At 38.0% G+C, this 16,005-nt stretch overlaps 1 protein-coding gene across 2 annotated transcripts; it reads left to right on the top strand.

Moving 5' to 3' along the window:
• Window positions 1–1,657: 1,657 nt before the first annotated feature.
• On the top strand, window positions 1,658–13,248 carry LOC120433562 (asialoglycoprotein receptor 2-like). Of its 2 annotated transcripts, XR_005608617.1 has the most exons (5): window positions 1,658–1,764; window positions 1,858–1,959; window positions 8,805–8,947; window positions 9,071–9,174; window positions 11,258–13,248. XR_005608617.1 is itself a non-coding variant. In XM_039599928.1 (4 exons), exons 1-4 carry the CDS (start codon window positions 5,032–5,034, stop codon window positions 11,406–11,408), a joined length of 510 nt encoding a protein of 169 aa, XP_039455862.1. In that variant the 5' UTR covers window positions 5,017–5,031; the 3' UTR covers window positions 11,409–13,248. The 2 variants fall into 2 exon arrangements, 1 of the variants encoding a protein (XP_039455862.1); XM_039599928.1 differs by lacking the exons at window positions 1,658–1,764; window positions 1,858–1,959 and adding an exon at window positions 5,017–5,143.
• The last annotated feature ends 2,757 nt before the right edge of the window (window positions 13,249–16,005 follow it).

Below are 16,005 nucleotides of genomic sequence, written 5' to 3'. Positions count from 1 at the left end.
GGACACTCCAAATGCTACAACAGATACAGTGCCTGTACCACAAAAAAAGAGTCCAACCTTCCAGATAATAAAACAGTGCAGTAGCTCATTTGATTTTAAATTTAAATTTAAATGAACTCTGATTGTGCAACAATATGTATGTGTGTGTATTTCTGCCAGAAATAGTTGGTGTTTTGTTCTCAATAAGTTCAGTGAACGCTGTTGTAGGAATGAACCACAAACCTCTGGCACTGTGTGTAAAACTATTGGTCATTCTTGCCATTTACACTTTCTAAATAACCGTCATAGCAGCAACGATCACAGTCACGCCTGCTTACTCAAGTTGTCTGTCGCTAATCTTGGTACAGTAAATCCCATCTATTTTAATACTTTGTGTGTGAAAGTGACACTCTAAATTCAACAACTGGTACATGTTCCGCAAATAAGTTTCATACCTGCAGTATTTATTTATTAGTTATAGGTAGAAAAGCTGACAGATAGGTGAGAATTAAGTTATTAGTGTTCAGCCTGGACTTAATGAGGGACTATACAAACAGTGCTCTCTGCCCCCACAGAAAAGGATTTTTCAACTGTAATCAGAGATCATTAAGATTATTAATAAATAAACACTTCAATAACAACATTTGTAAAAAAAAATTAGGTAGCATCTACCTCCGAACATTCTTGTTGATGTTGTTGTGAACATGTGTGACTTCCTCATGATATATAAAAAAAACACACACACACAAGCAGAACTGTTAATTTTTAAATGACCAAAATTAAACAGTAAAATATCCATTATCAATTTAGAAACTGACTCCTCATAACTTGACAAAAGAAACGGACTCCAGTTTTTAGTATCAGCATTTTAAACATTAAACATTTTTGAGTGTTGAGTTGGCATTTTGTTACTAACATGTTGAAATACATCTGTTTGCTTCTCTTTCAGTTCTTTCATACCTGTGGGATTTAATGATTATTAGGTTTGGCCCATTCAACATTGACATATATTTCCTTTGTGGCTCATAAGGATGCAAATTATATCTCAGAGCTCAACTCTGCAGCAGAGAACATGCAAATCATATCACTAGTGTTAGTTTATTTGGGGAGTTTGAGGAAGTCACAATTTAGCCTTTATAGTCGCACAACAATATACCAGCAATGAAATGTGAAAAGGAGCAAGTCTAATGCTTTTTTGTTTGTTTGTTTGTTTGTTTTCTGAAGAAATACATTTACACTTCATTCTAAAAAAGTTAGTTTGAGTCACAGTTATAAAAGGTGTAGACTGCTGCCCTTTCTTTTTGAAAACAATACCATGCAGATACATGGTGGACAACATTTTTATTATAAGTATTTAGCAAGAGTGATTGATAATCTAGACATCTACCTTATATTATATGCATTTTTGTTTTAAAGTACGTAAGACCAACAGTGACACAAACAACAGGGTTTGCATAGGACTCTTTGCACCTCTGTGAAAAACTAAATACACCCTTACATCTTTCACAAGAATAAACCACAGCAATGAACACTTAACCAAAGAGAAGTTTGACGTTTTGTCTTTTCACATTTCAGTGCTTGTATAGTGTTATGTGAAAGTATTAATATCTGAAATGTGTGACTTCCTCAAAGGAAACTGACACCAGCAGTGTTCAAACAGTTCATATGTCCTGTGCTGCAGAGCTGAGCTCTAAGTAATAATCTGCATCTGAACCATGGAGGAAATTTATGCCAATGTTGAATACCCCAAACATAACAATTCAAAACCTTCACCAGGTCACACAGGTAGGAAAGAAGTGACAGAAAAGAAAATGTATTTTAACATCTATTATTACTCTTGTACATCTCAAATGTTTCTGTGTTTATTTCTATTTTAAGGAACAAGCGGCCGTGAAAGGAGTTTCCATTTAGGAATTATTATCTGTCTGGGAATGCTGAGTGTTTTCCTGCTGATTGGACTCATCACCCTTGGTGTTTACTGTGAGTTTGGTTTTTCATAAATGATCACTCAAACACTCATCAGCCCACATATAAAAAGAGAAAAAAATGTAAAATGGCATCAGCACGTTCTATAACTAATTTGACAAATTACACAAGTTTTGAACTTAATAAGTCTCACTGATCCTAAACATTCACAGAACACAAAAACAATAGTTCCTCATTCACAGTAAAGCAATTTTTTTACTCTCATTTTCCCAAAGATACATACAGGATATGACACGGAATACAGATGAGGACAAAATTATTGACTATGTGCACGAGAAAATGCTAACTTCCTGGTTTGAGGCCGGATGTGGGGTTGCACATTTCCGGTAGCTTTACTTTGCGGTAAATTGCTACTGCGAAGATATATTCCAAAATCATGTCCAAAACTTGAAAATGGAAAGATTGCGTTAAGTTCCAAAGAGCAGAAGGTGGGAACACTCACCACTGTTGTGTCACAAAAAAATCTAATGATAGATTTTGACGTTTAACCACTTAAGCCCCACGTCTCCAGTACCGGGGCCAAAAAGGAGGAGATCACGTTTAATCGGTTATAACGCGGGTTGAGAAATATAAGTCCAGACATGTGTGGTGTCCACAGAAACCTCATAATCTCAGCTAAAATGTCATATAAACCATTTCTACAACCACCAAACACACCGAAAATAAGCCGCGATTAAACGAGCAGTTACGTAAATGTGCAGAAGTCCGCTAAACAAACAAAACCGAACCAGAAATTATTCAGACTTCATGTAAGTAACCGGTTAAAGATAGGCTGGTTAGCTCCCAGAGCTATCACTGACTCCACACACCAAGTTTCACCACGATCAGACCAAAATTCACTGAATTAGCCGCAAAAGAAGACCACAAAAACACACAGCGGCGCAAATGCGCTAAAACAGAAATTGGCTTACCGTCAGATTATTTTCGCAGGTAGCCGGTAACCACGTGATTGACGTTTGAAGAGTTTAGATCGATCGGTTGTTTGCATCACTCAACACAAGCAGAACTGCATCACTGCAGCATAAGACACATCGTCCACATTCAGAAGCACATCTCTGTATAGTGACTGGTCTTATTCTTTAAACAGGCAAATGTTCAGCATTCAAACTACAGATGAACAACAGTCACAGATGTTTCCCGTTATGTCCACACCTACACAGCATGTTAACAAACCGTGAAAAAAGCCACACAAAAAATGAACGATTGCTGGTGAGGGTTTCTATACATTAGTATGAATGAAGGGTATGTTGTGACTTACCTTCTAAATTAAAAAGTGCAGTACTGGATGTCCACGATGTCCACGCATCAAAAAAATAAAATTGGCTACTTGATTTCACCCATCGTTGGTTATTTTTAGAACATAACACCCGCAATAAACGAGGGACAGCTGAGAAATATAACATTTGAATCCCTTTTCTCCTTTGCTCTGAGGCGTGGGGGCAAAATATCGACAAGTCCGTGAACATCATTTACAGATATATTGGGTAAATGACCAAGACATCTATAGAAATGTAAATCGACGCTTAATTCATTCATTTGGTTAACTTCTTTTGGACATTAAACACCGGAAACAAAGCTCCACACAGGATTTTCCGCACCGGAACTAGCATATGCTATCGTGCACATAGTCAATTAGCTTACAACTCAAACAATATGTCCAGACAAGAGAAACACAGTGGTGGCAGTATTATGCATTATGCATCAAGCCAACCTCACTGAATCCACCAAAGAACTTGAGAACCTTCAAAGTTTGTCCAAACAGAGTGAGTCCTTGTATTTGCTGTTGAGATTTACTTGTTTTGTTTCTTAGTGTTTTTGTTGAAAAATTCAGTGATAAATTCACAGTCTGGTGATGATATAATGATGGAGCATCTCAAATTCATTGCTACACTAAATTACTTTGACTATTTTTTTCTATCACTTGCTTGTACAAAACAGCCAGTGTTGGCTATGTTGTGTGCACTGGTTTAAAAAAACGACAATGGTACTTAAGGCTTAGTATATTGTTGTGAAGTTTCAAGATGAGCCATTCAAAATTGTAGGTAATATGACGTTTTTATGGTTTTTAATATTGTATGCAACCTTAACCCGATTTTCACCTAAATTAAATCAGCTCAGGCTGTTATTGATATCCACCATGACAAAGAATTTGAAAATGATATCTCAAAAACTGAGGACACTATACTGCTAACAAACACATAGACCAGGGGTCTCAAACTCACGGCCTGGGTATATTGATGTGAAGAAATATAATGCAATTTGGCCCTTGAAGTTGCTTTTTTTTGTTTGGGAGGATTGGTTTGTTGTTTAGTGCAATGTTAAAATAAGTTCTTTAAAAAGCAAAAGAAATATTTAATATGAACATATTGAGCAGAGAGTACAAACACGTTGAGGGATTGGCCGTGTTAGTTCAGTGAGAGAGTTATTTATAAAGAAAACAGTTTTCACTAGCAGTCAAAAACTAATGTGTACACTTATGTCTGCATTTTTATTTTGTTAAATACATACAAAATTACTTTAATTATTAGCAGAAGTGCTGCCATGTGTCTGGCCAGAAAGAGAGTACCAGTGAGTTTATTTGGTAGTTCAATGAAAGACTTTTAAGTCAGTTAAGAGTGAGATGAAAAATAATTGCGTTCACGTTTGCAATTGTGTCTTGTTATACAATATTTTAAATAAAAAAACAAACAAAACACTAAATTTTTGGAAATATTTACGTGTGTTTTCTTGTTTGTTTGATTGTTGTTGTTTTTTTGTACTACATGAACACTAAATTGGCCAATGCGATGACTCTGTCAGCAGTGGCCCACAGCTCATTTAAGTTTGACAACCCTGATATTGACAGACGAGCAAACAAATCAAATTGATTACACCCTACCTCCCTTAAGGGGGAAAACAAAAGGTGTCAGCTGGATTTACCCGGTTAATCATCAAGCCTCCTCTGCCCGCTCTGCGACACGCTTTCCTGCTCGGATTTGGATAACGTCGCACCAACCGGGAGTTTGTCGAAGCAATCTAAGCACTCTACGTCATGTTTCTAGAGGTGACTTAGTACCCTGGCCACGGATGGCACTGCTTAATGTCAGGTCGCTGGTAAACAAGACCTTTGTTTTAAATGACTTCTTCTTTACTAGCCGCCTTGATGTTTTATTCCTTACAGAAACCTGGATTCGCCCTGGTGAGCTCATCCCTTTCTTTGAACTTCTTCCATTGGACTGTGCCTTTTTTAGTTCACCGAGGCTTTCTGGTAGGGGAGGTGGTTTAGCCTCGGTTTTTAAAAACGTATATAATGTTCGGCAACTTTCCTCACCTAACTTTGCTAGTTTTGAAGTTCAGTTATTGGAGATGACTGCTTCCACGACCACTTTGTGTGTGTTGGTCTACCGACCGCCCAAATATAACAAGTGTTTTATCTCGGACTTTGCCGACTTCTTGGGTTCCGTTCTTTTTAAATATGATTCTGTTCTTATTCTTGGTGATTTTAACATACACATCTGTTGTAAGGATAACCTGCTTGCTAAAGACTTTCTTGCTTTAATGGACTTTTAACCTCCTTCAGTGGGTAAATGAACCAACCCACGTTAAAGGCCATATTTTGGACTTGGTCTTTACGTATGGCTTGGATATCTGTATTAAGGATATAAATGACGCTGGGATTTCAGATCATTTTCCAATTTCCTTTGATATTGGTTTATCTGCCACTGGACCGCAGTCTGGAGCTCTTTCTCATCCGCTACGTGTACTGAGCTCTGAAGCTGTGTCAAAGTTTGCTGTGTCTTTTTTTAGATTTGGCATTTATGATTCCTGACTGCTGCTCAGTTCGCTCATCTGAACTGTTGATGGTTATCTGCTCGGTTGATAGTTATGCTAATATCCTGTTATCTTTTTGTTCTTCTATTCTTGATTCTGTTGCTCCCATCAAAATGAAGCGCTCTAGAACCTACTCTCATTGCTGGCTAAATGATACTACACATGCCTTACGACGTGTTTGTCGCCGTGATGAGAGGAGGTGGATAGTTTCTTATGACTTACGGACTAGCCGCTCAACCTTTCAAACTGCTGCTAGAATGGCTAAGGCATCTTTTCTTTCCAAAGTCATTCTGGCTAATGGTCACAACCCCCGTATGTTAATCCTTGTTCTGATATGCCTTTACTGTATTCACAAGCTCTTTGTGAGCGTTTTCATATTCTTTTTTTAGATAAGGTTTCATCCCTTAAGCTTTCCTCTTCGTCTGCCTCTTATCCTGTCTTTTCCTCTGAGTGTAATTCAACTTTTTATCAGTTTGAGCCTGTGTTACCTTCGACTCTGAAGCAGCTGGTTGATCAACTGAAAAACACCAATGCTGTGTTTGATATTCTCCCATCACACATTGTTAAGAGCTGCTTGGATGTAATTGGACTGAGCATTCTATTCTTAATGAATTTTTCTTTACTCTCTGGATCTGTCCCACTGGCCTTTAGGCATGCTGTAGCTCAGCCTATTCTGAAAAAAAGAGTCTTGATTGTTATGATCTTTTGAACTATAGACCAATCTCTAAGCTTCCGTTTCTGTCCAAGATCCTGGAGTGACTAGTTCATTCTCAGCTTCAGGCGTATTTAGATGCGAACAACATTGCAGAGAAATTTCAGTCTGTCTTTAAGCCACAGCCCAGCACTGAAACGGCCTTGCTTAGAGTTCTCAATGACCTACTTGTAAGCACTGATTCTGGATGCTCTGTGTTCCTTTTTTTTATTGGACCTTTCCTCTGCTTTGGATATGGTGGATCATAACATTCTTCTACTAAGACTTGAGCATACTGTGGGTATAAGAGGCACTGCCCTTAACTGGTTTAAATCTTATCTCGCTGACAGGTCATTCTCGGTTAATTTGGGCAACTTCTCATCTTCCTCGGTACCTGTACGCTGTGGTGTGCCTCAAGGATCTGTACTAGGCCCTATTCTCTTCTCACTATATCTGCTCCCTCTTGGAGCAATTTTTGAGAAGTATAATATTGCCTTTCATTGCTATGCTGATTATATACAGATTTATTTTGAGATTACTGATGATCTTGCTATGTCTTTTCACTATTTTCGTGAATGCATGCGTGAGGTTGAAGATTGGTTCAAGAGTAATTCTCTTGTCCTGAATGAAAAGAAAACGGAGATCGTGGTGTTCGATAGTAAAATCCCCCGTGACCAATTGTGTGCTGCTCTGATGCCTTTTGCTAGCTCCCCTTCTGATTATGCCAGTAATTTGGGCATATTACTGGATAGCTGAGGTCTAGTTTTAATCAGCTGCGCCTCATTTCTAAGGCTAAGCACTATATTGTGCATAATGACCTGGAAAAACTTCTTCACGCATTCGTGACTTCCAGGTTGGACTACTGCAACTCTCTTTACATTTGCCTTTCCTCCTCCCTTCTACTTAGATTGCAGACTGTCCAGAATGCGGTGGCACGCCTTTTGACAGGTAGCAGGAAATTTTCTTCTATCACTCCTGTTCTTGCTGGCTTGCACTGGCTGCCAGTTAAATGCCGTATTCAATTTAAAATACTACTTTTCACATACAGAATTATCAATAATTTGGTGCTGAGCTGCCTCAATGAGCTTCTTAGGTTACACACTCGTGTGAGAGCATTTAGATCTGCTACCCAACTTCTTCTGGAGCAACCTCGTTCTCGGCTAAAGTCTTGCGGCGACCGTGCGTTTGCTGTAGCTGCCCCAGTCTTATGGAACAATCTTCCTGTTGCTATCTGGGCATCTGACTCTGTGCCATTGTTTAAATCATGGCTGAAGACGTATTTATTTAATCTTGCTTTTCCACCTACTTAATATTTGGTGTGCATTGATACATTTTTATCCGTTATGCTTTGTTAACTACTTTTATGTATTATGATTGTCATGGTTTTATAATTGATACGTGCCAGGTCCTTTCTCTTTTCCCTCCCATCTCCTTTTTCCTATTTTATTTTTTGTCAAGCACCTTGGTATACCCTTGGTTTTTTTAGTGTGCTTTATAAATAAAGTTTATTATTATTATCATTATTAACTATAGGTTGAAGTAAAAGTTGTAACTTTTAACTACTATAATAAAATCCTGGGTCCTAACGAGAACAAGATACTTGTCATTTGCATTCTACCTAACTGCTAACTGGGATGTCAGGCCATCTTTGCATTTTTTTGTAACTTCTTAACCGTTTTAGGGCTGAAGGGCAGGACTCTACCATGGCTTTTACAGGGGAGCACCCTAAACGAGTTCCCAGTGTATCAAAGACTTTACATAGGTGGACGGACAAGCATTAAATGTTATATCTGTAGCTACAACAAATTTAGAATCACAAACAAAACTAGAATATATGCTGGGCAAAGACAATGCAAACTTAACAGAGAGAGGACCCAGCAGAACCCAGAAACCTACTGCAGTTTAATGTGTTGACCACTGTACCACCTCGATCTCAGACTAAATACTGTATTATGTTATTTCTTGCTTAGGGGTGGGTGACGACAATAAAACTTTTTGTGAACACTGCCCCGTGGTGATAACAAATCTAATTACATATGGCAAGCATGACATTTGATTTACACCTTCTTTTTTTTTTGTTAATCCAACTACTGCTGAAAAATGTTTAAGCACATACAAACTCAACTATGAACTAATGATTACATCAACTTTCAGTGAAGCACATATTAATCAATTAAAAAAAAAATATCGCTGAGGAAACATTGTAACATCAGTGACATAATGTCTTTGTGTGCATTTTATTTGGCCTATTTACAGAGTGACATCAAGAATTCACAAAATAGCTATCATGTGCCAGGCCTGTGCATCCATAATGCCTCTTGTTCAATGTTTTTTGCAGAGAAAGTGTGTCCTGAAGGATGGAGAATGTTCTGTCATAGCTGTTACGTATTATCTGAAAAGCTTGGTTCCTGGGATGAAGGTAGAGATGACTGCAGAAGCAAAGGAGCAGATCTGGTGGTGATAGAAAGCCTTGAAGACAAGGTACAGCATAACTAGTATGCATGTGTGTCATTGTGTTTGTAAATAGTTATTCAAAATCACACTCCTCAAAATGTTTTATATCAATTACTTTACTCACTGCTTTAAACAATAAATATTTTACAGACATTTATATCTAGTTACATTAAGGAACGTGCTTGGATTGGTTTGAATGACAAAGAAGAGGAAGGAAATTGGAAATGGGTCGATGGAACTCCACTGACTCTACAGTAAGTCTTCACTTTGGGTACGCTCCAGTGGTCTCATTTACTCAGGAAGGTTCCTAACTGAGTGATGTGACCCAGGAGAATCTGCATATCAACTATAGTAAATGCTGTTTGAGTACTGCAGTTTCCTAGGAAATGCTCCTTTTTATTACCTCATTTAACATAAGATTCACTGGAAGTATCCTTTATGAAAAGCAGACCTGACAAATTTTGGAAAGCCAAAATGAATTAAATGACTATATCATTACATAAATGATTAAATGTCATTAATTGATTGAGATTGGAAATCATGGATAAATAATTGATTACATTTTATGTTATAAGAGGCAGAAAACTACACACACCACGTGTATCCTATCGCTATTTATTGTGGTTTAACCTGTCAAGGACAAAAACGTACAGAAATCATAGCTTTCCTACTTTCGTTGAGCCTGGATCGGTGGTGTGGTGGATAGTGCTGTTGGCTCACAGCAAGAGGTTCCTAGCTTCAAATCCACAATCTGGCTAGTTTGCAGTAGGTTCTCTCTGAGTATTCTGGTTTGCTCCCACAGTTAAAAGTCATGCAGTTAGGTTAATTGGTGATTCCAAATTACCCATGAATGTGAGTGCAAATGGTTGTTCGCCTCTATGTGATAGACTGGTGAGCTGTCCAGGGTGTACCCTGCCTCTTAACCTATCACTTCGCGGTTATGCCCCCTGCAACCCAGATAAAGATAGGAGGATGGTAGTCATTGTCAATCTCTTCAATTTTTATGTTAACCAGACTCTAGACTTTGTTGAACATTATGTAATATGAAGGAAACATGTAGTATTTAAGTAACCAAGTAGTATTGGGGTAAAAGTTATTGAATAGTGTTTGAATAAAATGACAAAATTGTGAAGAATTAAAATATTCCAAGAACTCAACTTACTTCATCTAAACATGTTTCAATCACATTTCATTAACACCAAATGCACAGGTTTATTGAATATGAATAACTTGTGTTGATTTAACTAAGTTGTTTAAGTTTCTGCCAAAGCAAAACAATTGTGTGCAACCAATGTCCACTATTGAATTAAGTAAATCCAACATGCTCTTTTTTTCAGTGAATAATTCTTCTGATAAAATTTCTGGGCTCTGTGTGAGGTCCTGTGGACTGAGACTCAGATGAAGCGCAGGATTTTTCCAGGGGGAGAGCCTCATTATTATAAAATGTTCCACATATAAGTCCAAAATTTGTAACAGCTTTACAATTGTAGAAGAAGACAAAACATTTACCATGAGATCACAGTCTCTGTGTGAGTGATGATGCTGTTACTGTACCATGTGTGTAATATGAGAGCATTAGATTTAGAGCAATTGGCAGTAAATTGAGTGCCACATATGTTAATAAATCTGGCCCTAAATATTCCTTCTCCTTTAATGTCACCCTTTGTAATTAAGTTTTATTTTCCACAGGTGTCAAAGGTTGACCTCTGTAAAACAGTAGTCATATACCCGATTTGTAGTCATTTCCTGGACATTGTTATTTTAACATGGCAGACATCCAGTGACTTTGTTAAAGAGAGTAGAGAATGTTGTTCAGGTTCTCAGCACACTGCTCTTCTGTTTTCCAAAGTCCTTATCAATTCTCCTACCCACCTGATAATATGTTCAGCAAGGAAAACTGGTTTGGAAAAGTTCATAACATGTACTTTTGGAACGTACACTTTGATTGAATATATTATTTTTACTGAATTTTCAGCAGGCATACTTGCATGCAGAAATAAGCTCATTGGTGGGCTGAGCTGTCAGTGAGTTTAGTCAAACTAGAGAGAGAGAGCAAAAGGTTCAGGATACTGCTGGGTTATATTTAGCATAGCCTGTAGGGTCAGAAGCACTGCTCAGCAAATTACCAGAGTTATATTGCTATAAACAGTGCATTAAAAAATAGAAAATTAAGCTGATGTTTCTTTGTTTTTTGTGTTTAGTTTTTTGTTTAGTCTGTTTGTTTGTTTGTTTGTTTGTTTGTTTGTTTGTTTGTTTGTTTGTTTGTTTTGGGAGGGGGTCTCCTTTATATAAGTCTTTTGTCAAATACAATAATTCTCTTGTTCACTGACTTGTCAGGAACTGGGTGGCAAAACAACCGGATAACGGTGATGGAAACCCAAAGTGGGGTGAAGAGGACTGCGTTCATGTAGAGCCTGATGCATCATGGAATGATCTCTCATGTTCAGCCTCTCTAAAGTGGATCTGTGAAAAACATACAACAGAATAATTCATTGACCACTGTCTGACATGCATTTACTAATTTAGCTGTGACTTTTATTCTATCCTATCAGTCATTTTCACTCCATTTTAACTTTTTTTTTTTTTTGCTGTAGCTAAAAATGTGTAACCTTTTAAATCTAAAGTTATGCTTATGCCAGTAGAAATACCAGATACTTATGGAAGTGTTTTGTGTATTCCAATATTATTTAAAGAAAAAAAATCAATCCCTTGTTAGGGAAAAAATAAAAATAAGGTCTCAAGTCTTGTGTTCTAGAGAACAGTGGCTGCAGTCACATTTAGTCTGAGCTCAGTGTGGTTCAGTGGGTATCTAAACGATGAAACCCAACTCAACAGTGACACCTGCTGGCCAGTTTGGCTATCACCACGTCTTGATGATGCTGTTCTGTGAAACAATGACACAGAAAAACCTTGCAAAATTCAAAGCAAAAATACTTATTAAACCAGACTGTCAATAATTGTGATCATCACGTGTTTTGGAGAAATCCTCGTACAAACAGGGAAGGGAAAAAAAGGGACTCTTAAAGACAGAAAGCTGTAACTGTAATAACCGGTGTGCTTCAGCAAAATTCTCAGTCTGTTAACATTCATATTGCTCACAATAAATCAAATTATAAAGTAAAGTATACAGGAAAACCCTGCAGTGTTTACTTTAATAGCCACAAAGATTTACAGCTGTTCTTTGGGCTCGTTCATCTTTGTTTTTTGCTCACAGCCCAATGACAACAGATAAATTATCCCATATGTTAATTCTCTGTAGTAACTCCAAAATGAACTAATGAAACAGTACAAAGCACCACATGATGTGTTGTCAGTGAAAGGTGCAGCTGTTTTATTGATAAACTTAAAGACAAAATGTCAAAGGGATTAATCATTCATGTGACTGTGTCACTATATATCAGCATTAACAGTGCCTCAGTTTAGTGTTTCAGACAGCTGCTGATCTCAGACCTGCACACTTTCTGTTTTAAACACTGAATGTACTCAGGTGCATGAAGAGCACATGAGATTTTCTGACACAAATAAATAAACCTGATGAAGGTCAAAGGTTGCCACTCGTATGTAGAACTAAAAACTTGTGATTTTGAATTCTTTCACTGTTTTTTGCCAATAGTGTGTTATTTACCATAAAGTAATTCAGTCATTCATACCAGAGTAACCAGAGAGGATGATATATTTTTAAATATATAACTTTCTACAGGACTGAATAAAATATCTTTATGTAAAAGCCCAGGGCCTCTGAGGATTATACAAGTATTTATAACATTAGACAAACTAAAGATCTCCATCAAAGTGTTGATGAAATCCTGGGTTTATCCATCTTCTGGGGCGGGCCTACAGTGGAGCTCTGAAGATTTCCCTGTAAGGGAGCTGGTGGTGAAGATCATGAGTCCTCCTTGATCCCTGCCTTTAGCTTCAGTCTTCCTGATGTTTGTGAAAGGATGCCTCTCTCAATGAGTGAACAGAACATCTGGCACAAGACAGCTGATGGTCTCCCTCCCCAGTTTTCCCCCCAGGGTGAATGTAGCTGTTGATTCAGTAAAAGGACTAGATGTAACAATCCCTGATAATGCGTTATTATCTAATGGGGGGGGAGACAAATTACACCTATGAAACCTCTTGCTGCTGCTTTTATGTAAAGTTTCCATGTTACCAAGCTGTAGAGTGCTCTGTGAGTGTAATGCAGGGGTCGGCAACCCTAGGCACGCGTGCCAAGGGTTAACTGATGGCACGACCAATGCTGGACTGGCCATCGGGCTTTTGCTCGGTGTTTCTATACAGCTGGGTGTGTGCTTTGATGTTAGTGATACCATAGTGAACTGTATTTTATTCATAAGGTTAGTTAGTAGAGTTGCCTGTAAAAAGACGGAATCGTCTCGTATTCAGAGAAAATATTACGCGTTTCATATTGAGCTGAAAAGGAACACAGTTTGTCCCGGACTTCAGCTACAATGAAAAAAGAGACAAAGCTGGATTTATTCTGTCGTTACGCTGTCAGCTGTTTCTTCTCCTCTCATTCTCTCCCCTCTCTCTCCTGTTGCTCAATCATGAAACGATCAATGATCAGCTGATCGGCTTTTCTCTCTTGTTTGTTTATCGCTCACTTTGCGCCAGAAAGAGGAAACCAGCGGATATCGCGCTAAACAACAGCAGCACGTTTAAGCTTGGTCAGCTGTTGTTAGAATGTATTTAATATTAATTTCTAGTATCAGCTGATGTTTGCTGGAGCCACAGCTGTAAAAACTGCTGGTCATGATATCGGTTTGTATATGTGGTGAGAGGGAAACATGCAGATGAAACCAGGAGATGTCCTTACTAAATCATCAGAGCTGAACAGGTGATGGAGAAACAGGTTTACCTTTTAGGTGACATGAATGAGTTGAAGGGAAGTTATGAACTGTTTCTGAGAGACAAATAAACACCAAGCTCCTTTTTTGTGTAGCTGACAGCCGGTAACTGTGCAGGGGCGGGTCTAGCAAAGCTTTGCCAGGGGGCCAGGTAGGGCATTAACAGAGAAAGGGGACACAAGGATATACTTTTCTTTCTTATTCTCATTTAAAATTTCTGGCTGTTATTAAGTAATTATCTGAAGCTTACAACCAAATTTTTTATCTGACATAAAATGTATAGAAATCATACATATAACATCGAAGCAGCTGGAATCCACAGCTGTGCATGTTCATGGAGCTTGCATTTTCACCTGCTGGACATCACTACCTGACAAGTTTAACTGTCTTCAGAACATTGCAGAGGCCTTATTGACAGTATTTGGCTCTACATATCTGTGTGAGCAGATTTTCTATCACATGAGTGTCCTCAGGTAGCCGTCTGAATGCTGGACACTCAGAGACCCGTGTCTCTGAGTCGGAGACCAGAGATCACATTAAGCTGAAGCTCAGTAAGGCGCCACTCCGACAGCCAAACCCATCTGTTCTCTGGTTGGATTGTTAAATTTGTGATTGACATTGACCAAATCTTACATTTTGAAGAAGAAATAATAAACATTAATTTGGTTAGTGTGTATAGTATATAGTCTGCTGTTTGTTCATCCAACTTGCAACAGATTTGATTACACTCACAATACTTTACTAGAATTTTTGTCTCTAATAGTATTTTCTATTCTCATTAGAATTTACCATCTATGTTATTTTATTATAATTTAAGTTTAAATCTGCCTTTCTCTTCTAACTCTTATTGTTTTATCAGACATGTCCCCCAACAATGCCCACGACAAGGTTGTCCCAGGAGGCTGGCTCACCTCCAGATCCTCCAAGTACCAAATTTGAATTCTCCTTTGAGAAGGGTCTTATGGCACATTTGCAAAATGTGTCAGAAAATGTGTGATCTCCTGATGTTTGTTGAACTCTAATAGTGATAAGATTATAAAAAATAATCTGGTCTTTTATTTTATTACATATTACTTTGCTTTATGTGAAAATGCTGTTCTCATTTAAATATGTAATTTAACATATGGCATGATTCATTGTCTGCAGCGTTAAGTCCTGCTGTGAGCACATTAACAGCTTTAAAATAAAGAAGACAGGGATGTCAGATAGCGGGACAGAATTTGGCACCAGACAACCTGCCCAACAGAACTCCCACCCTTGGCCTCCACCCTTCTTCTCAGAGGAGCAGCCTCAACGTCATCAGCCCCAGTCACTGTAAAACTGCTCAGACATTTCCAATCAAATCACACTTTAAAAGAAAGCATCTGGAAGAAGATAAAAAGGATCTGAGTGACCCAGATCTTTAAAAAAAAAAAAAAAAGGATTGATTGGAAAGACATGAGGAGAAAAATACCGTACCAACATGAAAGGTCAGATCATGACCAGAAGAAATGCCATCATTCTACGGGTTCATCTTGCTCAACCAGTGGCTACAGGACACAGAATTCCATCTTGGCAAGTAAGAGGAAGCCAGACCAAAACTGCTTTGACAGGTCAAATGAGAGGGCCAGAGCAAACTACGAAGATGGCAAGAGCCACGTGTCCGTTAACACCTTCAATCACAGTCGGGCTGAGGACCACCGCTGCAGAGAAGCAAAAGAAGGGCAAGCAGAGTAACACTTGATTTTTCTTACATGACCTGAGTGCCTCACTTAATCTCACTTAAACAAATTTAAAACTTTTGGCTATTGAAAAACATAGACTGTTAAAATTCATCTCAGCAGTAATGAGGCCACTAAAACTAATATTGAATCAGTGTGTAATGTCACTAACATTGTCAGACTCTATAGGTTTCCCTGGTCCCTTTCTCAATCTTGTATTTCAGTGATTCCACCACTGCATATCATTAATGTCTGTCTTCTCTTTCCAGTAGTTATTTCTCATCTCTATACTCTCCTTTCTCTATACTCTCACTTGATTCCTTATGGAAGGTTTTCAACTTACAGCATAAAGTTCCTTCAGGTGAGTTTTGTTGTGAATTGGCATCACAGAAAAATTGAAATGATCAATTTCATTTTTTGAAATAAAAATAAAGTTGTCTACATTAAAAAGCAAACAGTGTCCCTGTTATTGTAATAGTCAGCTAAGTAAGTTAGAAATGATAACAGCCAGACAACCGAGTAATATGCATTATATATG

The sequence above is a fragment of the Oreochromis aureus genome, linkage group 16 (genome assembly GCF_013358895.1).
Source record: "Oreochromis aureus strain Israel breed Guangdong linkage group 16, ZZ_aureus, whole genome shotgun sequence".
NCBI classification, from domain to species: Eukaryota; Metazoa; Chordata; class Actinopteri; order Cichliformes; family Cichlidae; genus Oreochromis; species Oreochromis aureus.
This window is presented reverse-complemented; position numbering and strand designations above follow the sequence as displayed.